The sequence below is a fragment of the Cynoglossus semilaevis genome, chromosome 4 (genome assembly GCF_000523025.1).
Source record: "Cynoglossus semilaevis isolate Cse_v1.0 chromosome 4, Cse_v1.0, whole genome shotgun sequence".
Classification (NCBI taxonomy): Eukaryota; Metazoa; Chordata; class Actinopteri; order Pleuronectiformes; family Cynoglossidae; genus Cynoglossus; species Cynoglossus semilaevis.
In genome coordinates, this window is record NC_024310.1 from 10,446,057 (window position 1) to 10,469,493 (window position 23,437).

At 38.7% G+C, this 23,437-nt stretch overlaps 7 protein-coding genes across 9 annotated transcripts in view; 6 read left to right on the top strand and 1 right to left on the bottom strand.

Annotated features, from left to right (window-relative positions):
• The window catches only part of guca1c (guanylate cyclase activator 1C), a 5,692-nt gene extending 3,081 nt beyond the window's left edge, over positions 1-2,611 (top strand). The window contains exons 2-4 of the mRNA XM_008309081.2: positions 176-325; positions 1,240-1,327; positions 1,871-2,611. Coding sequence (XP_008307303.1) covers positions 176-325; positions 1,240-1,327; positions 1,871-2,007 — 375 coding nt within the window. The 3' untranslated portion in view covers positions 2,008-2,611. The remainder of the gene's footprint in view (positions 1-175; positions 326-1,239; positions 1,328-1,870) is intronic.
• Positions 2,612-3,646: 1,035 nt separating this feature from the next.
• thrsp (thyroid hormone responsive) lies at positions 3,647-4,292 on the top strand. The gene has a single exon (XM_008309082.2). It carries the CDS (start codon positions 3,720-3,722, stop codon positions 4,143-4,145), a length of 426 nt encoding a protein of 141 aa, XP_008307304.1. The 5' UTR covers positions 3,647-3,719; the 3' UTR covers positions 4,146-4,292.
• A 1,600-nt stretch (positions 4,293-5,892) lies between these two features.
• LOC103378037 (mid1-interacting protein 1-B-like) lies at positions 5,893-6,538 on the top strand. The gene has a single exon (XM_008309083.2). It carries the CDS (start codon positions 5,966-5,968, stop codon positions 6,389-6,391), a length of 426 nt encoding a protein of 141 aa, XP_008307305.1. The 5' UTR covers positions 5,893-5,965; the 3' UTR covers positions 6,392-6,538.
• A 1,029-nt stretch (positions 6,539-7,567) lies between these two features.
• Positions 7,568-8,811, bottom strand: ndufc2 (NADH:ubiquinone oxidoreductase subunit C2). The gene is made up of 3 exons (XM_008309084.2): positions 8,570-8,811; positions 7,899-8,042; positions 7,568-7,760 (listed from the first exon to the last, which is right to left on the bottom strand). The coding sequence occupies exons 1-3, from the start codon at positions 8,706-8,708 to the stop codon at positions 7,711-7,713; spliced, it is 333 nt and encodes a 110-aa protein (XP_008307306.1). The 5' UTR covers positions 8,709-8,811; the 3' UTR covers positions 7,568-7,710.
• Positions 8,812-9,423: 612 nt separating this feature from the next.
• rab30 (RAB30, member RAS oncogene family) lies at positions 9,424-14,030 on the top strand. 2 transcript variants are annotated; one of them, XM_008309085.3, is made up of 5 exons: positions 9,424-9,724; positions 10,877-10,975; positions 11,067-11,150; positions 11,247-11,430; positions 11,964-14,030. In XM_008309085.3, the coding sequence occupies exons 2-5, from the start codon at positions 10,883-10,885 to the stop codon at positions 12,212-12,214; spliced, it is 612 nt and encodes a 203-aa protein (XP_008307307.1). In that variant the 5' UTR covers positions 9,424-9,724; positions 10,877-10,882; the 3' UTR covers positions 12,215-14,030. The 2 variants fall into 2 exon arrangements, with proteins under 2 accessions (XP_008307307.1, XP_008307308.1); XM_008309086.3 differs by lacking the exon at positions 9,424-9,724 and adding an exon at positions 10,168-10,623.
• A 591-nt stretch (positions 14,031-14,621) lies between these two features.
• LOC103378040 (diablo homolog, mitochondrial-like) lies at positions 14,622-17,880 on the top strand. The gene is made up of 6 exons (XM_008309089.3): positions 14,622-14,750; positions 15,173-15,305; positions 15,396-15,518; positions 16,075-16,185; positions 16,730-16,826; positions 17,110-17,880. The coding sequence occupies exons 1-6, from the start codon at positions 14,707-14,709 to the stop codon at positions 17,316-17,318; spliced, it is 717 nt and encodes a 238-aa protein (XP_008307311.1). The 5' UTR covers positions 14,622-14,706; the 3' UTR covers positions 17,319-17,880.
• Positions 17,881-21,001: 3,121 nt separating this feature from the next.
• nectin3a (nectin cell adhesion molecule 3a) overlaps positions 21,002-23,437 on the top strand; it is a 31,606-nt gene continuing 29,170 nt past the window's right edge. Inside the window, exon 1 of one of the 2 annotated variants that reach the window (XM_017032206.2) lies at positions 21,002-21,491. In XM_017032206.2, the coding sequence (XP_016887695.1) occupies positions 21,407-21,491 (85 nt within the window). In that variant the 5' untranslated portion in view covers positions 21,002-21,406. The remainder of the gene's footprint in view (positions 21,492-23,437) is intronic. The other variant, XM_008309090.3, reaches the window with a different exon arrangement.

Consider the following 23,437-nt stretch of genomic DNA (forward strand, 5'->3'; position numbering starts at 1 on the left):
ACTATTTTTGAAACCTCCATAGATATGTTTAGATATTATTCTAACTCAGAGACAAACCTCATGCAAAAAACTGCTTAGAATTAATAACAAAAAAATGACATGTATCTGTTTAATTGACAGTAATCCACCAAATGATTAACATCTATCTCACTGTAACTCTGTATCTTTTTTACAGGATGGTTACATTGACTTTGTGGAATATATTGCAGCAATCAGCTTATTGTTGAAAGGAGAAATCAACCAGAAACTGAAATGGTACTTCAAGCTTTTTGATCAAGATGGAAATGGAAAGATTGACAAGGATGAACTGGAGACCATATTTAAGGTACAGTGCGTTTGTTAACGTTTCCCTGAATTGTAGCGATGAGCCGCAGCGTTGCAGAAGAAAATAAACTGGGTTATTTGGCCATGAACTAGACATGACACCTAATCCACCAGGCTTCTTAACCAGCACTCAGGCTAAATACAGCCTTGTCTAACACCTAGTTTAAGTCTTAGAAGATTTCACTAAAGATGAACTCCTCCTCTCTCCTGTATCTTCCCTCACCCCTTTTTCTTCCACTAACACAGGTGTGGGCAATCTTTTTGACTCGCGGGCCACTATGGGTCCTAAAATTTGACAGGGGAGCAGATAGATGGAACATACGTGTGAACTAAGATAAATGACATGGAAAAGTCACGCATAAAAGCTTAAATGCTTTTAGCCTTTTTTACGCCATCTATTGGGGAAATGGGGGGATTACAGGGAAAAGGCAGACATATACAGATAATATTAATTAATAGAGAAAAAGCTTTAATAAAAATAAAAAGCCATATGGACCACATTCGGCCCCTGGGCCTTAGTTTGCTTATGCTTGCCCTAACACCTACACATCCCTCCTATCTCTACTTTAACTCTACTTATGTTCTTGTGATGAGACTCCTTTCATTTCTTCTCCTCATCTCTGATCACCTCCTTCCTTCTTGACTTGACTCCTCATTGACATTTCATTTCCCTTCCTTCTCCACTTTTTGTGTTCCAACATCTCATATCACCATCCCCTGTTCCCCCCTTTGATCTCCCTCACCCTCTGTGGATTTTCCTTTTGAAATTCAGAATGACAAACACCCTGGTTGTAGTTAGAATAATGCAGATTCAGAACTGTGCCATTGCCGCAGTGAAAATAACTGCTGTAGTTAAGAACTTAAGACCTTCAGCCCATGTAACTGAGCAGATTGAAATCTTGTCAACTCTTTTAGGCCATTCAGGACATCACCAGGACCTACAGCGTCCCTCCTGAGGAGATTGTGACACTGATTTATGAAAAAATCGACGTCAATGGAGAAGGTAACGAATATTCTTATCACCATATCTGATTAAGAGCATTTTTAATTAATTTGTGTATTTTAAAAAATATATAACATCAAGAAGTGTGCTTTTATGTATTTAATTTAGTAAGAGATACATTTACATTGTTCAGAGCAACGTCTACAGTCTGTTTTGACAACAAATAATGTCGAAGCTACAGTGAACATTTTTCTACAAATGACCTTCTTTGTGAAAATGGTCTTAAAAAGTGTTAATTTGCCTTGTAATAAAGTTTATGTTGCTGAGTTTCTTAACTTGATAAATTGTTATTTTTTTAAGTACACAGAATATTTACAATATTTGTAGCTTGAATAAATAATAATCAATTTCAGAAACATGTAATAATACATTACGGAGTAGTTGCATCTATACATGTCTTACAGTTACGACCGGCCCTTCAAGGGCAACTGTAGTGCTAATGTGGCCCCTTGGTGGAAATTAGTTGGACACCCCTGCACTAAGAGATTTTCATCTATGGCCCCTACATGACTGACGACTGTCCTTGTTGCATCGTGTCCACAGGTGAGCTGACGCTGGAGGAGTTTATCAGTGGAGCCAGGTGTCATCCTGACATCATGGAGATGCTCAGCAAGATGATGGATCTCACCCACGTGCTGGAGATCATTGTCAACGGTCAATGCAAAAAAGCCGTAAAGTAAATTCCTCCCGTGTGCGAGATTGTGAAGACATGTGAACTGCTGCCAAGTTGAAGAAGGAGGCTCCGGGAAGAGTCAGGTCCTCCAACAAAATGTACAAAGTTCGAGTCAGACTTTGAAAGAGTGGAGAGTCTTCGATCTTCTTCCTTCTGTTTGGGCTCTCACATGGAAAGGCCCTTCTATTTCGTCAAAGCTTAAAAAACATTGAGACAGTGTTTTTGGCGGGAGTCTTATTAAAGACTGTGGCTGCCAAAGAGCTCCCATCATGCTTTTCACCGATGACGTAAAGCAAAATGAAATGTCCATTTTGATTTATGTCTTCCAGGCAAACTAAGCTGGAAAGTGCTTCATTCAGGTTTGCCAAGAACCCAGAGGCAGAGAGCAGACACTCCAGCTTTGTTGTGAGTAGTTTGGGGAATACTTTTTGTTGGAGAGGTTTGGTTTGGAACATAGTAAATTCATACTTCATTCTGATTAATTCTGTTTAAATCTCTGTCAGAGTCAAGTACAGTATACATGTAATAGATGGTAAATGACTACAATTGAAAATGAATGAAACACGGTTGCCTTAAAACACCAATAAAGTGTTCATTATTCCTCATAGCATCTACACTTGTATTTTTGTTGTTGCTGCCCAAATTAAGGTGTTGGCTTGAAATATTTGTTAATATCAAAACAGTATTCTATTCATGTTTTTAATTAAATCCCAAATTCTCTGTAGACTTGTAATGTTCAGATGTAAAATGAGAGTTAGTAGAACTAAGATAGAAAACTATTATTTATTTACTGTAAATAATACGTCTTTGTCGACGTGACAGTCACCATTACAATAGTTTTCCACTAGGTGGCAGCAGATAGCCAAAGAAATTTAAATAGATATATAGATTCAGATCTGTTAAAGATCATGGAGTGGGTCTTTCTTCAATTCCTCGATTATATCAGCATGGTGTTCAAATAAACAGGCCCAGGTTCTAATCTGAGTACAATGAAACAAATGATGATTATATTTCAATACATTTACTTTTTGATATTTTAGAATGGTGGTCTGCTAATGGATAGCTACAGTGTAGGAAATTAAATTGTGGTCTTCAGCACAATAAAAACTTCAACTTGCAAAATTGAATAAAAGCCGTAATATTTTGCCAGGTTAAGTGGCCATGAATCTATAATTCAAAGGTTGTGTTTGCACTTTGTGTTATATTTGTTTGGAGACACAATTTAAAAAATATAAGTTAAAAACTGACTGGGCTACTGACTTAGGTATTGAATAAATCAAAAACAAACAGCACTCACGTGATGCTTCCTTTGGCCTCAAATCGTGGAAAAAAAAGTTTAAATGTATAAACCATTATAAAAATGTCAACACAGGTGACCTTGGATTTTTGACCACCTTGTTTGGGTCAGAATTTGACATCCCACAGCTGATGTTTGACGTTAGCATTGGTTAATTATTTCACACAGTATCTATTTTAGTCAGATCATTAATACGAACTCCAATGAACTGAGGTTGTGCAAATCATACAGATAAGGCTTTGACTCCACATAGCACCCAAACACATGGTAAAGTATCGGATGATGCAGCTACGTAGCAGCACTGATGGTCAACCCACCTGCATCTGATCATATAAATACACTACTGCCTGCTGAGCAGGTCTTTGCAGTGCAGTGGGCTGTCTTCTGTTCGTCACCAAAGTGTAGCAGCAGCTGACCATCTGATGTTAACCATGCAGTCTGCCGAAAACAAGCTGAACAAAAACAGCCTCCTCCTGGCTCTGAGGAGATACAGCTCAGCTGTCAATAACATGGAGCAGACTGTTCTCCTTCCCAGCCTGCTAAGAGACGTGCCCTCAGATGACGTGTGGGACAGTGAGGTGGCAGAATCATGTGAAGACCTGTACGGGAACTACCTGATGCTGAAGACCATCAGAAACATGGTAGAGAGTGGCCTGGTTCCCCTGGATGAGAACAAGATCAAAGAGAGCCCAGTTCTCCACCAGACCATGGAGCCACTGTTGGACACAAACCCAGAGTCTCTGTTTTGCTTCCACCTAAGAGGACTATTTACTGTGATGAACACACTCACCAAGAGGTCTCAGAGCGTGACTGGGAAATATATGGAGATTATTGGTGTGTCAAATTAGACATGAGTCAAGTGGACATCTAACACCAGCTACACTGAGAACCTGGCAAACAGCGAAAGTCACTTTAACATCCATGACAGTTTATGTCCTGTGAGGCCAAGCTTCGAATTAAGGAAATGATGAATAAACTAACAGTGCAAAAACAAACATCTGTGTCTTATTTCTAATTGATAACACAAGACTTTGGTTTTGATATAATGCAGATATTCCTAGAGTGTACCTCCAGGAGTGCGCAATCTGCCACTAGGGGGTAGGTAAGCATTATATTTGTAGCTCTCCATAGCAGACTCAACTATCTTTACTGAACACCGTTAGTTGTTTCATGGGAATTATGTGATTGATGGAATGTGTTGAATTTTGGACGGCTTCTAAGTTTGTTGTATGCGATTTCGAAATGTTTGGCGTGGTTGTTAGCTCTCAGGATTCTGTCCGCTGCGTAACTACTGTGGGTTTTTTGTTGTTGTTGATGTCTGTCATGAATTTAGTTTAGTAGTTATGTAATTAGTGTACTTTATTTTAAATATTATATAATAACAACTTTATATAGATGAATGTTTGATTGAGTGTTTCCTTTATCTTCCATCTAATTACCTAAGGTGGAATAAACGATTTAACCACGAAAATCTTCGTGTGTCAGACTCGTCGCTCTAAGTCACACCCTAACGTCATCATCAAACACAATTTACGAGTGTAGGGAGGCACGACATCGTACGGACTGGGTTACACATCACACACACACATACATAAGTGTGCGTGTATACTGTATATGTTTGTATACTTTGTTCCCTCTCTATATCGCGATTCTTCTTTCACTTCCTCAGTACATCGTAAATATAACCTAAATAATATAACTATCTCGCCGACATCGCGATTTTTTCCCATTTCGCGGTGGGTCTTATAATACGTCTTTGTCGACGTGACAGTCACCATTACAATAGTTTTCCACTAGGTGGCAGCAGATAGCCAAAGAAATTTAAATAGATATATAGATTCAGATCTGTTAAAGATCATGGAGTGGGTCTTTCTTCAATTCCTCGATTATATCAGCATGGTGTTCAAATAAACAGGCCCAGGTTCTAATCTGAGTACAATGAAACAAATGATGATTATATTTCAATACATTTACTTTTTGATATTTTAGAATGGTGGTCTGCTAATGGATAGCTACAGTGTAGGAAATTAAATTGTGGTCTTCAGCACAATAAAAACTTCAACTTGCAAAATTGAATAAAAGCCGTAATATTTTGCCAGGTTAAGTGGCCATGAATCTATAATTCAAAGGTTGTGTTTTCACTTAATGTTATATTTGTTTGGAGACACAATTTAAAAAATATAAGTTAAAAACTGACTGGGCTACTGACTTAGGTATTGAATAAATCAAAAACAAACAGCACTCACGTGATGCTTCCTTTGGCCTCAAATCGTGGAAAAAAAAGTTTAAATGTATAAACCATTATAAAAATGTCAACACAGGTGACCTTGGATTTTTGACCACCTTGTTTGGGTCAGAATTTGACATCCCACAGCTGATGTTTGACGTTAGCATTGGTTAATTATTTCACACAGTATCTATTTTAGTCAGATCATTAATACGAACTCCAATGAACTGAGGTTGTGCAAATCATACAGATAAGGCTTTGACTCCACATAGCACCCAAACACATGGTAAAGTATCGGATGATGCAGCTACGTAGCAGCACTGATGGTCAACCCACCTGCATCTGATCATATAAATACACTACTGCCTGCTGAGCAGGTCTTTGCAGTGCAGTGGGCTGTCTTCTGTTCGTCACCAAAGTGTAGCAGCAGCTGACCATCTGATGTTAACCATGCAGTCTGCCGAAAACAAGCTGAACAAAAACAGCCTCCTCCTGGCTCTGAGGAGATACAGCTCAGCTGTCAATAACATGGAGCAGACTGTTCTCCTTCCCAGCCTGCTAAGAGACGTGCCCTCAGATGACGTGTGGGACAGTGAGGTGGCAGAATCATGTGAAGACCTGTACGGGAACTACCTGATGCTGAAGACCATCAGAAACATGGTAGAGAGTGGCCTGGTTCCCCTGGATGAGAACAAGATCAAAGAGAGCCCAGTTCTCCACCAGACCATGGAGCCACTGTTGGACACAAACCCAGAGTCTCTGTTTTGCTTCCACCTAAGAGGACTATTTACTGTGATGAACACACTCACCAAGAGGTCTCAGAGCGTGACTGGGAAATATATGGAGATTATTGGTGTGTCAAATTAGACATGAGTCAAGTGGACATCTAACACCAGCTACACTGAGAACCTGGCAAACAGCGAAAGTCACTTTAACATCCATGACAGTTTATGTCCTGTGAGGCCAAGCTTCGAATTAAGGAAATGATAAATAAACTAACAGTACAAAAACAAACATCTGTGTCTTATTTCTAATTGATAACACAAGACTTTGGTTTTGATATAATGCAGATATTCCTAGAGTGTACCTCCAGGAGTGCGCAATCTGCCACTAGGGGGTAAAAAGTGTGATGGCGGGTTGAAGTGGATAAAAGAAAAATCCTGCTGTGATGGCCGGTTGAAGTGGATAAAAGAAAAATCCTGAGTAAAACTTAAAATCAAAAGCTGACCTTTTATGTATTACAGATGTAGGGCAGAACCTAAATTGTTCACAAATTGGCGCTGTTTTTATGTTTACACCAGTCAGGCAATTATCACTATTTTGTTCTTAATGGGACACCGTATTTAGAAGGGTTGTTGTGCAGAAGCTCAGATGTGATTTTAGTGTTTCTCTTATCTTCGAAAGGTAAGCATTATATTTGTAGCTCTCCATAGCAGACTCAACTATCTTTACTGAACACCGTTAGTTGTTTCATGGGAATGATGTGATTGATGGAATGTGTTGAATTTTGGACGGCTTCTAAGTTTGTTGTATGCGATTTCGAAATGTTTGGCGTGGTTGTTAGCTCTCAGGATTCTGTCCGCTGCGTAACTACTGTGAGTTTTTTGTTGTTGTTAATGTCTGTCATGAATTTAGTTTAGTAGTTATGTAATTAGTGTACTTTATTTTAAATATTATATAATAACAACTTTATATAGATGAATGTTTGATTGAGTGTTTCCTTTATCTTCCATCTAATTACCTAAGGTGGAATAAACGATTTAACCACGAAAATCTTCGTGTGTCAGACTCGTCATCATCAAACACAACTTACGAGTGTAGGGAGGCACGACATCGTACGGACTGGGTTACACATCACACACACACATACATAAGTGTGCGTGTATACATGTAGGGAATTGGGGGTGCGTTAACAGTAATAAAAGGATATAAAGGAGGTTGTGCAGCCAAAAAAGTTGGGGAACCCCTGATATATGCCAATAAATACTAATAAAGAAACAATAGCATTGATATTTTTATATACAAAAATTGAAGAAAAAACAATATGATCAAACTGTTTTATTGTTAGGAGTTTTAATTATTTACACAGTTCCATTTCAACACACAGTAGTTAAAGACTGACCAAACAAAAAAATCCACTGCAGACAAATGGTGATAGACAAATGGTTTCCTCTTTTTAGTCTCACTTAGAAGACAGGCTTGAATGGTTCCACAATCTCTGCATAGGTCTTTTTTTCTGTAGACAAAGAAGACAGACAAAGAAGTTACATTTTGAGCAAAATTCTGTTCATGTCAATTCTCTACCTAACGTACGTAATGCAGTTTGTACTGTACTGCCCGTAATGTGACATTCTGTGTTGACGGCCACTGTTACCTTTTTTCTGAAAGTCCTCTGGGTGAAATTTCATGTATGCAAGCATTTCCTGGTCTCGTTTGGCCCACTTGTAATTTGCATATTTTGTCAAGTGATAGCCAATGAACCAACCAACTGTTGCGCCCAGAACCTGTCGATGGACACCTGTAAGAGGGGAAAAAATGATTGAAACAAGTCATGTCGTCTGAGCTCAGGAAGTAGCATCATTAGGAAGAAATAAAAATAAAATTATTATCCAACAGATCAGGTTGTCGTTTTTGTGTACAACATGTGTGAACCATTACCCTTATGCCTTTTAACGTTGTTTGTTTGATAACTAATTATGTGACTCAATATATTTTCAATGTAAATATGCGTGGTGTATTTACTCCTAAGACAAAGACTTACATACTTGTAAAAAAATACCCATTGATGTTGCATTTATAACCTTAATGAATTGATCAAGTTCAAAAACAAAAATCGACTGCCTTCAGTTGCAGCTTAATGACTGAATATAAATAAACAAATTTAACAAGACGAGCTTAAATCACGAATGTTGTTCATGTGTCACTACATGGGTTATTTTTAAATTTTAAAGAACGTTTTAATTATTTCCAATTTTTTTCATTCATTTTAATTAAGTTTACACTCCGGGAAGACTGTGGGACAACATGCTAAGGACAGCTGCTAACCTGATCTTATCGGCGGCCTCAGTTTAACGGCGTTGTCGATCATTACGACGCACCAGCCCATTAATGCCATCCACGCCGAGTTATAGTTCATGATCCCCGGAGGAGGAAGACCCTTTGCCTCATCTGGAATAAGCCCCATTTTTTGAGAAAACCCGTCCCTGTGATTCAATTTTGACGTGTGGGTTTCACAGCAATATCACCTACTTAAGGAAGTCAAGGACATAATGTGCAACTGCGAGAGCCGTCCGGGTAAAATGTTTCATAATATAACGTTCCGGTATGGACTTGCCCTAGCAACAAGCGTGAGGGAGGAAATTGCTTGTCATGGTGTTGCTTTTACTATTATTATGCCCAGTTTTACAACTGCTGTTAGTACTCTTACGACGCCCATAACAACTTTTAATACGTAAGACACGACTTATTGTAGCTCCTACTACAACCGTTTTAGTCGTAAACCTGCAGCTCCACATTTCAAATCCTCACAGCAGTATCATCTCCAGACCAATAATCCTTGGGTTGTGTGCCTCAGATTTACTCAAAATGTAATCATACATGTTTCGGTAATAAAGTTCTAAATTGTTTTAATCTTGATAGCTTACTCCTTGTCAGATTGTCAGTTGTGATCAAATTTGAGGATTTGTATTTCCCTTCTCTTTTTCTTCCACATCCAAGGGTGGTTATTGTTATTATAAAACATTTAATTATGAATATTATGATTATTAAATAATCATAATATTAATAACGTGTATATACTGTAAATACACATTGACTTGAGCCAAACTATTTAGTAGCAATGGTTAAAATGAGGCAGAAAATATCTTTCTGCGAGAAATACATATATTTTGGTTTTCAAACCAAAAGCTATAGCAGTACGTTTTAAATAAAAGTTCAAAATATCCTTCTTTGAATTAATTATTTGCTTATTTGCTGAATAAATGAGCTAAGTTATGTGAACAGATGACATCATTGAGTGCAGTTCTCCTCCTCCTCCTCCTCCTCCTCCTGCTCCTCAAACTGCCCCTGCTCTTGCTGCTGCTGAGCTTTGTCATCCACAGGAATTATGCTCATCCCACCAGTGGCTCTCATTATTTCATGAGGAGACCTATGCAAATCAAGTAGTGAAAGGTCTGGGGATTATTCCCCGCCGTCTTTGTGGTAAGTACAGACAGCGTGCAGTGTACTCTCTGCAGAGGTGGCTTTGATTTTTCGCTGCAGATTTGAGCCAAAATGGCTCCGGAGTAACACGGTAGCTGCTGGTAGCGGTTAGCGGCTAACTGTTGTTGTGTGCTTCGCCCTGTTATATGCCTTGCATTTACAAAATAGCAACAAATCGCCAGAGAAGTACCGCGTCGCGAATTGCAAAGTATAAAACAATAACAAAAGGAAACGGAGAGGGGAAGCGCGGTGCTGGGGGAATTAACACCCACAAACGCACCTTAATTATAACGGTGTATATACATATTCATTTATATTCCGTTTTGTATCACGTTTTAAATTCGTTTATTGACTTTTGATGAAAGTGAATAACTCGATAACATACCTTCGACGGATCCGGGCCTGATTTTGTTGTTCCTTCGACGGATCCGGGCCTGATTTTGTTGACAACAGATGTGTCGGCGTTTCACAGAAATAATAAATCGTATAGAGACGATTAGAAATCGCTTCATATGTACATATACAAAGGGCAACTCGCATAGAAATGGTTGTGTTAGATATTTATATCATTCAGAAATTACTAAGGAATTGTTGTGTGACATGAATCTTAGACAACTATGACGAATTAAGTACAGTGCGCAAAGGGAGCTGGTGATTTGATGGGATTCCATAAACAATCATATAATATTAATTCCAGTCAGTCATTGAATGTTTCACATGTTGCTACGTCCATCTGAAGGGACCCTCCCTTCTCTCTTTTCCGTTCCTTTTGCACTTGACTGGTCGGCGATGTTTACATATTTTAAATAGACTTTAGGTGTGGTAGTGTAGTGACCCGAAGGATGCAAGAACAACAGTAGAATGGAATAACAGGATCAGCTCAGAGGAGTCACACTTAGGTCAGCAATTGATCTTGTATTTTGTATTTTTTGTGTTATAAAATGTAATTTTATTACGTTTACCATTTCAGGATGTTGATTGGTTGTTAGCATTGATGCCTCAGCAAAACAAGATGTTATATGGAGTTTGGTTGCTTACCCACACGTGTGGTTTTTTTTTTGTTTAATCCAGTCTAAAAATTGGAAATACTTTTAATTACCTTGAAAAGTTTTTCTCATTCCCAACTTTGCTCTTGTCCTCTTATTTCCTCAGGTTAGGATGAGTATGGAAGATTATGACTACCTGTTTAAGATAGTCCTGATAGGAAATGCTGGAGTTGGGAAGACATGTCTCGTCAGGCGTTTTACTCAGGTGTGTATTTGTCTTTGTTATGACAGTGCAGACATGTAAATTATTGTATCTATTTAGATTGTGCAGTAATGTATTCAACTTTTCATTTTAGGGCCTTTTCCCACCAGGACAAGGGGCTACTATTGGAGTAGATTTCATGATTAAAACAGTGGAAATCAGAGGGGAGAAGGTCAAGGTAATTTTTTTGAAATTTCCAATACAAAAACAAGTGGCCTTAGATTTTAAAAGATACACTAGGTGCAGATTTTAAATATGTTTTTTTTCTCCCCAGCTGCAGATATGGGACACAGCCGGGCAGGAGAGATTTCGCTCCATTACTCAGAGTTATTACCGCAGTGCCAATGCCCTCATTCTTACATATGACATAACCTGTGAGGACTCCTTCAGGTGCCTTCCAGAGTGGCTGAGGGAGATTGAGCAGTATGCCAACAATCAAGTGGTGACTATATTAGTCGGTAAGATCGGTGATTTGATTTTGCTCTTTAATAGAGATACAATTTATTGTCCCGGACTTCAGGAGTCTGAACTTTGGAATTGCTTTCATCCACCCTGGACAATTGTTTAGTTTGTTCATAGCACTGTATTTTGCAGATGCCTGAAATAAAATAGAATAAAACAGAAGTTTGTTGTAATTTAGACTACACCAAGCATTGCACATCAGATAGAATATCCTGCCCTCTGCTGGAGCATACAGTTATTACTTTACACATTTTTTACTCATTGAAGGTTTTTTTTAACCTTTACTGCTCTTTAATAATCAACAGATGTTCAAAATCACATCTCACTCCCGTTCAGATCACAGCCTTGTATTTCAGTCTGCTTTGCCGAATCCACAGGTGTTTTCTGCTCTCCCGTTTTGTTCATCGGCAGTCAAATTGGATATGAAAGCTGTCCTTCAACAGTTTTCAAAGACACAACAATTGTCCAGAAAGATCATCTGTGCTGTATTTCGCTGGCAAGCGTCTCACATATTTGTATGTTTTTTCAGGAAATAAAATAGATCTGGCAGAGAAGAGGGAGGTCCTCAGGCAGAAGGCTGAAGACTTTGCAGAGTCTCAGAGCATGCTGTATCTGGAGACCTCGGCCAAAGAGTCCGACAATGTTGAGAAGCTTTTCCTTGACCTGGCCTGTGAACTCATTCGAGAAGCCAAGCAGAATAAGCTGGACAACACGGACTCTGCCCCAATGCCCGGTGAGGGTAAAGCCATCAGTTACCTGAGCTGCTGCAGTCTCAATTAGAGATGTCGAGAGCATCATCCTTTCAGCCGTGGTAACTCTGTGAACGGTGGCTATAGAATGATGATGGCTGAGCCCCAATGCCTCAATCCCTTTTAGGTTGTGTTCAAATTCTTGGTTCTGTCATATCTAATCCCATGCCGTATTTTTAAAGCTGTGAGAGGCAGTAAGTCCACTTAGGTCGGCCTTTTAGGAGCGAATAATTAGAAACACTACTTCAATAAAGGACAAGACCCCAAATGTACTCATTTGTAGACCATATACAGGTCTTGTATTGACATCTGTCTTTGAGTGATCTGAGCAACAGCAGACAAAAATGTAAGTCCAGGCCCAAATGCTTCTTTAGTTGTTGTCAGATAGAACAATAGAAACCACATGTAAGTGGTTTGGTGAGCCATGCTTTAAAGCCTATCACCTGGGCTGACATATTCAAATCCACTGCCCCTCTCAATCATGTTATGGGAACATTGTTGATTATTATAACTCACCAAGTTATGCATGACAGACTTGTAAAAAAAAGGAGTTTGAGGAGTTTAAGGAGTTTAGTGAAAATATCTAAGCTTAACCTAAGAGGTCAGTGGAGCTACTTTTGTTCTGCTTCATTGCCTTCGCTTTTACAACCTGATGGCAACAATATGCCATTTCTTCTGTGTTCAATAAATATTCCGTAACATGACTGATGTGATCCCTTGTGGTCACAGAGGATACATCCAAACATCCATTTAAATGCCAGGAAGGAACATTCATACAATAATGCTGCTTACGTCTAGTCAGATCTCTCAGGACCGATGTAAATACCAGGTCTGAATAGATTAGATTCTAGAATCTGACATGGGATGGAAGTTGTCCCCTTGATACTACAAAAAAAAGAAGAATTTTACAATTTTCTGCAATTTTGGCTCAGTTTTTGTTAAACATCAGTGTTCACCAGCAGTATGTTGTGAGTAAAAACCAACCAGGTATTTTGTTACAGACGCGACAAAAGCTTCATCTTCGGAGGTCATCATTTAAAGTTGCATTATGTTTACACATACAGAGTGTTTTACTCTTTATGGGCAACTAACACTTAATTACACAATCAGTCATTTACTGCTAGTTTCCTTTTTGCCCCCTGACATTGGCATAAAATGTAATCTACCCTCTGCGTAGTTCTTTGCACCTGTCATTACAAACTGTGAAACATTTCTTTCCAGTAGATTTTTACTTGCTGCTAAAATGTATTTTAATTATGTACAACGTAACTGTTACACATGTAAAACTACTTCACAAAAACCGTGAAAACGTTTTTTCTTAAATATTGCAGTTTGTTGCCGTTAGTTGCTTCTGAATAAAGGAGGGTTAAAGCCCTGCAGATCCTTCAAATAGAAACAAGAGTTTTAACCACTGACCTAGGTTTGACCATCAGCTGTTACATTTACCCACAAATGTTGGTATTTCTGCATTTATTGTTGCTGCCTAACCTTGCTTTTTATGACTTTTGAAGTCTTTTGTTCAAGTCATTTTGTCGTGTGATTTGATTGTTTAGCATGTTTTGCTATTAATTTGTAGTTTCCAATTTTATCTTTTATATTGGGCCATAACTTTAATGTACTGTATTGCACAATGCCGTGTACTGCACACTGATTATTTTTGTTGTAACAATTTGTCTTTAGTTGTACAGACTTTCTGAAGTACATCCTGGCACTTTGCTTATTATTTTTAGAAGAAAAAAAACCCACAATGCATTTATCATCTGTTGCTTTTACCTTATAAACTGTTAACTGTTTTTTCTCTGCATCTTCTTGTCAATACAGTGTAAGAAATACATAGGAAGACACTATTTGAATATTGTGCGTCTTTATAATTTTGTGTACCAAATAACCCCTAAAATACGCTGTAAATTAACATTAAATAGTTACCCCAAACCGGTATTTGTGCCATTATTCTTTAATGTGTTATTATTATTATTATTATTAAAGTTGTAGTTCTAAGTGCTGTCAAACTTTTATATTCACACTTGAACAGATGGCATTTGTGTGGAATTTGTATTTACTGAGTCTGGAATTTCTTTAGCTCTTTAAAGCTACTCAGTTACTCTCATGTATTTCCAAACGTATATGTGGGACTAGATTTATCTGATTCGAAGACATACCGGAATTGACGGTTGATATGAATTTGTGTATAAATGGATGCTTGTCCTTGTGTCCCTTTTAAATGGGCTGTGCTGTGCAAGGCCTTCAGTCTTTTACAGGTGGAACTGCTTCAGTTACCCTAATAGCAGAAAACAGTGGTTGGAAGATTATTATTTTTATTTTAAATACATATTATTACTATTTGAAAATTCAACAGTTGGGGATGATGATCTAACACTTTGACACAATCATTACATTGAGTGTTTTTGTGAATAAAATGACAAAATAATTTATAAAGAGATTTAATTTTTGGTTCCCATTGCAATCAGCGCAGCCACGGAACTAATTTCAGTTACACGGACATTTTACTGTGGCGGACCAAACATGGCCTCGGTCCGAAGCGCAACATTTTCTCTCCGTCTGCTTAGGTACGAGAACTTTTACTGTCATTTACAATAAATACGTATGTATTTCCTTCTATTCTTTTTGACCGGCAGTTTAACGTGTTCCATGTTCAGAAATCCAAACACAGAGTCTTATAAATATATATAAAAATACATATATCTCGGTGATAAGTTATTCATCAAGTGTTGTCATTCTCAGGGTAATGTCGTCAACGTGTTATTATGACGTGAAAATAACATACTATATATCAAATAGAGTAAATCATCGTAGTCAACAACACACCGCGTTTCGCTCAAATCCTGTTCTATTCTAAGAATAAAATAAAATATGTAATTGCACTCGTAGGACTTTTGGACAGATCAAATCTATGTTTTTTCAGTCTAAGCTATGTTTAAACGGTTATTAATTTAGTATGTTGACAAGCTAAACTTTTTTCTTTTTTTAGGAGTTCTTCTCATTACCTGTTCAACTTTAAGAAACCTGCTCTTCAAAAACTTGTAAAGTTTAGAAATGTCCTGTACGCTAGTGTAGCATCTTTAACTGTAGGAACAGGGCTCTGTGCCATACCCTTCAAACAGGTGAGTGATACCAACCACACAGACACATGGAACTTTTATTATATAACTTTTACAATTTTTTAAAACTTATATTTTATGTCTGTGATCAAGGTGGAAAACCTCTCTCACGATACTCTGATCAGACGAGCAGCCTCTTTGGTCACAGACAGTTCAAGCACTTTCCTCTCACAGACCACTTTGGCTCTTATAGATGCCATCGCAGAATATTCTAAAGTAAGTGTTGATGGTGGTAAAGTTATATATTGTATATTCTTGACCTCCAATTCTGCTTCTTTGTGAATATGTCCTAAAAGTATTCATATAAAAATGGTTGTACATATGTCTTTGTACTGTTAAACACAGGATAGAATTATTAGCCTTTTTAGTATTTAGTATTAGTATTAGTTTTATATAAAGTTTTTTATAAGTTCTGTCTTCCAGAAATGGCCACAGGCGTACTTTGATAATAATGAACGTCAGTCCAAAGTCCATGTGGCGGTTTACAAAGCCTGGACTACAATCCCATTACAGAAATGCTGTGTAGTAAATTGATGACTATTGTTAGTGACACACAGAATAACTAAAACTGAAGGAGCTTAGAATAAAAAAATAAATAAAATATATATATTAAAAACTACCTGAAAGACTGTGCTCTGTTGTTCAGCAGCAGGATTTTAGTGGGTAATTTATTTATTAAAATATTAAAATAAGTTTTAATAAAGTGAATAAAGTTTTTATATCTTTTCAATATTAAATGTAAATCTTGAATTTTCTTATATATTGCTAACAGGCCGTGCACACACTCATCGCTGTCCACAAACGTTACCTGGACTTGCTGGGAAAACTGAGTCCAGCAGAAGAGGATTCAGTCTGGCAGGTGATCATTGGCCAGCGAGCACAGGTTTGTTAGTTTGATAAGATGAAACAGAAGCATTGTCCAACTGCTAATGTAACGACATGGCCATGGTTATATTTTTAGGCAAAAAGAATACCCTAATACATTTACATTTATCATCAATGAAATGTTTACCTGGTGACATTTGCTGCCACCACATTAGTCATACATTTTGCAAATGGACCTTTGAATGGAAGTAGGACTTTGGATTCCAATGTACGGTGTTAAAACTTAGTTGGTGAGGGGAGTGGACGAATGTGTCATTTGTCTGTTGTATGCCATAATTTGGATTGTGCTACATTTGCTGTCTTTTTTTGTTTGTGTTTTTTTCTTAGTAACTTTTTTCTCTTAATTATGACCCCGAGGCATAAGTCAGACTGTTATGATGCTTTTATGTCCTAGATCGAGGACCCCCTGAAATGATGTGACAGCATGAGCCTCTCTCCACAGAAGCAGTTCTAAACACTGATACTTCATGTCCGTGTTAGATGGGTTTAAACACCAGGTCTGAACAAGGTCACAGGTATTTTCTAACCTTCTGTCCATACAGGTCGATGACAGATGGAATGAATGCAAGCGTTTCGAGTCGACCTGGGTCAGTGCGCTCAGATTGTGTGAAACGGCAGCCGAGGCGGCGTACACATCAGGTGTGTAAAAGATGAAAACATGGCAGTTCCACAGCTTTGTAAGCAAATAGTTTGGATGTTATGCTTGCAGGATTTTCCTGTAAACGTGTTGAAGTGTGACCAGTAAGTCATTGTGAATTGGAAGCGTCTCTTTCTCAGAAACTTTCTCAGTCATTAACTGACACACAGCATGGCTTTGTGTGAAACCAAATGGAGATGATGAACAGCAGAGCCTGAGGCGGTGAAATCTTACTCCTGGAACTCTTTTTGTTTGACGTGTGTGTGATTTCCCCCCCACCCCCAGGAGCGGAACATGCATCCATCACTGTGAGAACACACATTCAGGTGGCTCAGTCTCAGGTGGACGAGGCGCAGAAACTGTCTCTGGATGCAGAGAAGAAGTTAGCTGAGACTAAAGTCATGGAGGTTGAAAGGATGGCTCAGCATGCTGTGTCTTCACAGAGTCATAACGATGAGGACGAGGTTCCTGACGCCTATCTGAGAGAAGACTGAAGGCTGTCGGTACACAGCCACAGTACTGCACTGGGCTCTGTCAGTTGTTTTGTCTCATTAATGGATAATTGGAAATAAATACCAAAATGAGTTTCAATCTTTCACTGTTATTCACACTGAATTCTGTGCTTTCAATATATTCAAAATTAAGCAGAGTATTTTGTTGTTAAAAAAGCTAATTTCATGGAATAATTTATTGCGTTGTGTTTTATGTATTGTTTGATAGCTTAATTTTAGATGCTTGACACATTAAAGAAATATAATAAATAATCCAAATGTGACAGTGCGACCTAAAAGACCATTTTTAAAACAGTAATCTTTAACTGTTGATGGGCCGATGGGCCACTGCTTGTGGGCCGAATCTTGCCCATCAAACTGTCCAATCCAACCTGTGGACTGGATCCCAAAGTTGTAAGATTTCAAAGAGGAAATATTGTGGAAATATTGTGAGTCAGGTGCCACAGCGTTGTTGCTTGTTCAGTTTTTGTTGGTGATTGTCCCGTTGACTTCCAGTCTCCTATCATGATCTTTGATCATTTTCTATAAAGTCCGTGTGGCTCTACCCTGTTGTTTGTGTCTGTGATTCACTCAACAGCTCGGCCTTCAGTTCAAATCACCCATGTCCTGACTTTGTCCCACAGAGGTTTTTGGTCTTATCTCAGCTCCTCACTGTCATCACTTCATCAACTGGGTCATCTATCATTCTAACTCTGTCACAGACACACAAAACAGCCTGCTTCTGGTCAACAGTGGGATGTTTTTTTTTTCTTTTTAAAGAGAGAATAACAGTGATGTTTTTTCTTACCTTCAGTTTTGGGATAAGGTGAAGGAAAGGTGAGAAAAAAGAAAGAAATCCCAGTGATGATTTTACATGTACCTTAGCCTATGCCTTACTTCACTGTTGCTATAGCAACACAATGACTGTCAATTACTGGACATTATCACGTCAATGATTAGATTAGAAAAAAAACAATAGCTCCCCGGTTATGCGGCTCGTTATTCGCTTTCAATTCGACTGATTACTCAACTGACCACTCATTGTTACAATTCCAGCAGAGGGCGCTCTCAAACTATATTACAACACTACAATACAATAGTAAATATGAGGTTCAGTAGTGTTGTGAAAATCCTTTTTCAAAAGCACGTTGAGTGTGTGTGTGTGTGTGTGTTGCTTACTTTGAAATGTTTTTGGGGTAAAATAAAACTACTCTTACTGCGTTATAAATATTGCTAATAAAACATAAAAAATACTGTGAGTAAATACAGTATATGTTTGTGTTTCAATGTGATAACATTGAGTGAGATACTGTAAGTATGCAAGTGCATAAATAGATTATATTATGTTATATTACACTATATAGGCTATATATATATATTTTTTTTTTCATTTCATCATTTCAACTCAGATTAAATGTACACAAAACTCCTGTGGACCAACTACAGTATAGTCACTTTCTAGAAGTGTCTTCATCCTCTGGAAATGTAAATATTTACAAAATAAAAGACCTAGGCTTTATTTAACTGTCTTCACATATCTTTCCCTCAAGGTCAGTGTATACTGTGTGGGGTCGTATGGGAGGGAGCTCATTATGAGGAAGACCTATGTAGAGCTGCACGCACCAGTCGTTCAAGAGTGTAGCATCAGCAGCAGTGAGGTAACCTCTTCCTTCTGGAGATGGTCAGGCCCTGGCAGTGGATGGGACCATTAGTGTGGCTTTAGATTAGGAGGAGCAGGAGGAGAAAAGGGAGGATTTGAGGTGTGTAAAGACTGACTCACCAGCGTGAGTAGTGAGGAATGTTGTGTTGAACAAAGTTTGTTTTCACAGTCTGTGAATCCCAATGTCCCAGACTGCACGACATCCATCGGTCACAGTAAACGTGGTGCTGGGGCAGTGTTTGCAGCAATGGAAATAAGTGACAATTACGAAGGTCTGTGTCTACTGTCTATGTCTACTTCCCTTTTAGTACTACAGCCTACTTATTAGGCATTGTTTACGCTGGCGGAGTTAGGCCACTATATAAAATAAGCCTTGTTGATTTATCGCGTCATAAGGACGGACATCTTCTCTGTCCACTGACTTTATGTTACAATGCGATGCAGTCCCTTAAAGAAGACTGATTGGTGAAAAGGGCAGCACTTTCACCTGGGGATTTATAGCTCTTTTAGGGTATAAATAAACAACCTGAGGGTAGGAAGGCAGGGGGTACATTGTGGTGACACATCATGGGTCATGCCTTAATCACAGTGAAGCTACAGCAGCTTTTTTTTTATGTTGGAATCCACGGCCCCCTCAGGGTTTTGTCATCATCTTGATGAGGATCAGTGTGTGAAGATACTACAGTACTGCAGAATGAAGGGGTTGTACTTCAACTTGAAGGAGCCAGCCACACTGAAACGAGCATTTTTGCTTATCTCCAGTGAATAAATATGATGTTGGGCCAAAACTGCTGAGGGAGCAGGTTATCACTTCAAGCTACATTGCGTGATAATAACACTGTGCTGCTGCTGCACACCAAGCCGGATTACAGAACGTGTAAAAGCTGTAATTATCCAAAAGAAGAGAACAATGCACGGCAGGATTTCATTACTACTTTGTTTCGGGACAGACTATAAGTCTTGGTGTGTGTCTGTCGAAACTGGGGAGAAAGGCAGTTCCTTCTTTCTTTCAGTTTATGGAAACAAAACATCAGCCCGAGTACTTGAGTTGCATTCGTCTGTTTTGTTCTTCAGTGAACACTCATGAGATTTTAAATTAACTTTCACATTCACTTCCTCTTTCTTATTACAGTACAGCTGTATGACTTTAGTTGGCCAATATCTAGTGAATACTTAAAAACAACTACAAGATGTACTCTGTTCTTTCTTTGGCTTTTTTGTTTTTACAATTCATCAATTCATCCCAATAAAATATGCTTCCTCCCTAAGATCAGTGAGGGCTAAGAGATCCAGGCTTGTAATCAAGGACCCAGGTTTGAACCCCACCTTGGCTCGCTGTGGTGTGTTGAGAAAGCACCGACTTATTTGCTCCCAGGGTGCTTTCTACGAGCGATCACTGCTGACTAAGAGTGGGTTGATGTATCTGTATGTATGCTGACATTAAAGTTCTCGACTCTCTTCTCAATACATAAAGATCCCAGTTTTATTACCCCCACAGGAATTGGTTAACAGTTAGATACCCTCTTTAACTGCCATTTCAACCACGCCCCCCCCCCACCCCCCATGGTATTTGGAGGTTGCTAAATAAAGTGTGTCATTAACAGAGTCTGTGACATAATTGTAGCATTTTAGGGCATAATTAAGGCACTCGTATTAGATATGAGGCCATTTGAGCAGAAACAGAATAAAAAACAATAAAGAAGTTAGTTTAATGATGTAATCTTTCCAGATTAACTGTTTTTTGTGTAAAACCAGACAGTATTACAAAATAAGTATCCAAATAATCACGTTTCCAAAAACAAATATACCTAACATTATTATTATTACTACCTAAAACACAACCCAACCCTGATCCTCTGCAATGGAAAGTAAATATGTATCTTGATGAAGATAGAATAGCTTTAGGAATATAGATCTTTATTTTCATAGAAATAGAAGAAAGAAGAAAGAGACAATAATCTTTATATTTAGTTTCCCTGTGGATACAGCAGTTCTGCAACCATGTCAATACAGGATGGAGGGAAGGAAAAAAGAATGAAGCAGGGAAGAATGAAAAAAGAGGTTAGTAAGAACGAAAAGAGAGAAATGGAAAAGAAAGGAGTATGGAAGAAAGAAGGCAGGAAGGATTCTCTCTTAATACTGGAGGAACCCTCGTATAACTTTAAGCGGTGACCCCTGAATCGTCAAATCAAATCAAAGCAGAGCCTACACTTAGTACGTGAGTGCGCACGCGTGCACTTATGTGTCCCACACTCAGATGTGAAGTGGTTCATTCCATGCCGCGCTGTCGCCATGGAGAGAAGTAGCAGTAACTGCTGCAGCAGTTTCTGAGTTAAACAGCAGCAGCGACAGCAGAGACAGCAGTAGGAGCAGAGAATAACAGAGCAACGAGACGAGGACCGAGCCCAGAACCACAGTCAGAGCCACAATCATGGAGAAATCACTGCTGTTCCCAGGATCTCCCGGACACAGGCTGCAACTTTTCACATCACTCCTCATCTTTTACGGAATTACCTGTGAGTTTTACAGCGTCTTTGTCTTGTATTGCCCCCCCTCCGTTTCTAGTTTGTGGAAGTTGCAGTGGAGTTTTGTGAAGCAGCCCCAGGAGGCGGCGTGTGTCCCGTTAGTTAGTCATCGTTTGGGAAGTGACTGAACTGAAGCGAGGCTGCTGGTGGTGTTCGATTTTTTAGAAAGAACCGTTAGCCTCTTTTCAGCTAACGTTTGCCGCATGTTGGACAGTGGCTCCTCGCATGGAAATTTGCTGCTCCTGTGGTCAGGTCGCCATCTGCTGAAAACATAATTTGTACTTAGTTACTAAGACAAGTTACTAGTGTAGAGATGAACAGTCACGACTTAAAGATATACATGAGAAAATGTGTTAATAGTAGTTGTAGTTGTTGGCGATAATCTTAGATCGCGATGATGATACATTTAGTCGCGGTAACACTTTATTTATTTTCCAATGTCCAATTTTCCTTTTGGACATTTAAAATTATGCGCGAGCCCTCCCCTAAAACGAGAAGATAACACGTTAGCTTAGATTTAATAGTTTAAGAATAAAAATACACACCAAGTAAATTTACTCTTTGTACCGTAAAAAATAACCAGCGCGTTGTTGAGCAACTTGTTGAACTAGGGAGAAAAACATTAATCGATAATCGGATCGATTAATTTATTAATTACTTTATTCTCAAAACCTCCAAATTATTATATCCCCTAAAACCTAGCCTTTGTTTTGAAACCAATAATTTGATTTCCGTCATTGTGGGGCAAAGTAAATGGATACTTATTCACTTAACAAACTAAGACAATTACAAAGTGAGTATAAGGAGGAGTCCAGTGTTTAGTGCTAAATATGTCATAAGTGTCTGGTTATTGTTGCAGTTGGGGTGAATAAGTACAGTAGCAGACTAACCTGGAGGAAATATGTGGCAAAACAAATAACAATTTACCATCAAAATAAATAGAAACGTTGATTGTTTAGTGATGAAAGTGATCAGCATGTGAAACACAACACTGTATACTTTAGTGGCAATTCTAAATGTGATTGATATTAGAATGACAGTATATATTATATATATTTATATAGCAGCACGATTACTGATCACATGAGCTGCTTTTGACTGAAATCAGCTTTCTCTCTTTTTGCAATACCAAATTAACAGTTGTGGTCAGCAAACAAAGGATTATGGGAGTCCTTGAAGCGATCAGTTCCGTGCTCTGAGTTTATTTGTGAATTTCCCCATTGTGGACAAATGAAGAACTTAAGTTTCGCTTCACTTGGGGAAAAATAAAACTTCATATTTGCATTTAGTCGAAAGTTTTTCAATATGGTGCATTGACCTCATGTTAACTATCAAGACATAAAGTTGACTCATAACTTTTGCTGGTAAACCCCTTGAGTAACACCTGGATGATAAACAAATGTTTTCATGCCAGGGCCAACACTTGGGACTGTGTTTGTAGAGGGGGGTGAACTGGGTGTTCTCCCACTCGTATAACCAGAAAGTCATTGAGAGGATGCAGTGGTTAGTGGAACCTAGAAATAGAAACAAAATGAAATACTATGTTTGACGCTCACTTAGAGAGCGGAGAGGAGCCCCTTGTGAAGTTTACCAGTTGGTTGGACACAGATGGGGTGGATAATGTTATGTGGTACACTGAAGAGGAGCAGCAGCACAGGGTACTATACTGCAGACATGAGAGGTGGCAGGACAAATGAAGACATATTTCAAGGGAGGCACTGCAGTCGTAGAGTCTCAAGAAATATTGACCTGCAGATGGGCTGTGTGCCAAGCAGTGCACCAGCTCCTGTACTGTCCCAACTCATTAGGGTGATAGAGGAGGGTTTGTATTCATCCCATTCCTGAGCTGGGATTACAACACATGTCGTGCAAAGACAAAAGAGGGGACCAACGCAGATGGATGCTTAAATTGACACTGCTCAGGAATGCGCCATTTG

Excerpts from the sequence above, each read along its gene's own strand:
- thrsp (XM_008309082.2), top strand. The coding sequence starts at position 3,720 with ATGTTAACCATGCAGTCTGCCGAAAACAAGCTGAACAAAAACAGCCTC.
- LOC103378037 (XM_008309083.2), top strand. The coding sequence starts at position 5,966 with ATGTTAACCATGCAGTCTGCCGAAAACAAGCTGAACAAAAACAGCCTC.
- ndufc2 (XM_008309084.2), bottom strand. The coding sequence starts at position 8,708 with ATGGGGCTTATTCCAGATGAGGCAAAGGGTCTTCCTCCTCCGGGGATC. Across the intron at positions 8,043-8,569 it reads GAGGCCGCCGATAAGATCAG|GTGTCCATCGACAGGTTCTG; the intron begins GTTAGCAGCTGT and ends CCCCTCTTACAG. Across the intron at positions 7,761-7,898 it reads AGAGGACTTTCAGAAAAAAG|AAAAAAAGACCTATGCAGAG; the intron begins GTAACAGTGGCC and ends CTTTGTCTACAG.
- rab30 (XM_008309085.3), top strand. The coding sequence starts at position 10,883 with ATGAGTATGGAAGATTATGACTACCTGTTTAAGATAGTCCTGATAGGA. Across the intron at positions 10,976-11,066 it reads TCGTCAGGCGTTTTACTCAG|GGCCTTTTCCCACCAGGACA; the intron begins GTGTGTATTTGT and ends TTTTCATTTTAG. Across the intron at positions 11,151-11,246 it reads TCAGAGGGGAGAAGGTCAAG|CTGCAGATATGGGACACAGC; the intron begins GTAATTTTTTTG and ends TTTTCTCCCCAG.
- LOC103378040 (XM_008309089.3), top strand. The coding sequence starts at position 14,707 with ATGGCCTCGGTCCGAAGCGCAACATTTTCTCTCCGTCTGCTTAG. Across the intron at positions 14,751-15,172 it reads TTTTCTCTCCGTCTGCTTAG|GAGTTCTTCTCATTACCTGT; the intron begins GTACGAGAACTT and ends TTCTTTTTTTAG. Across the intron at positions 16,827-17,109 it reads CGAGGCGGCGTACACATCAG|GAGCGGAACATGCATCCATC; the intron begins GTGTGTAAAAGA and ends CCCCACCCCCAG.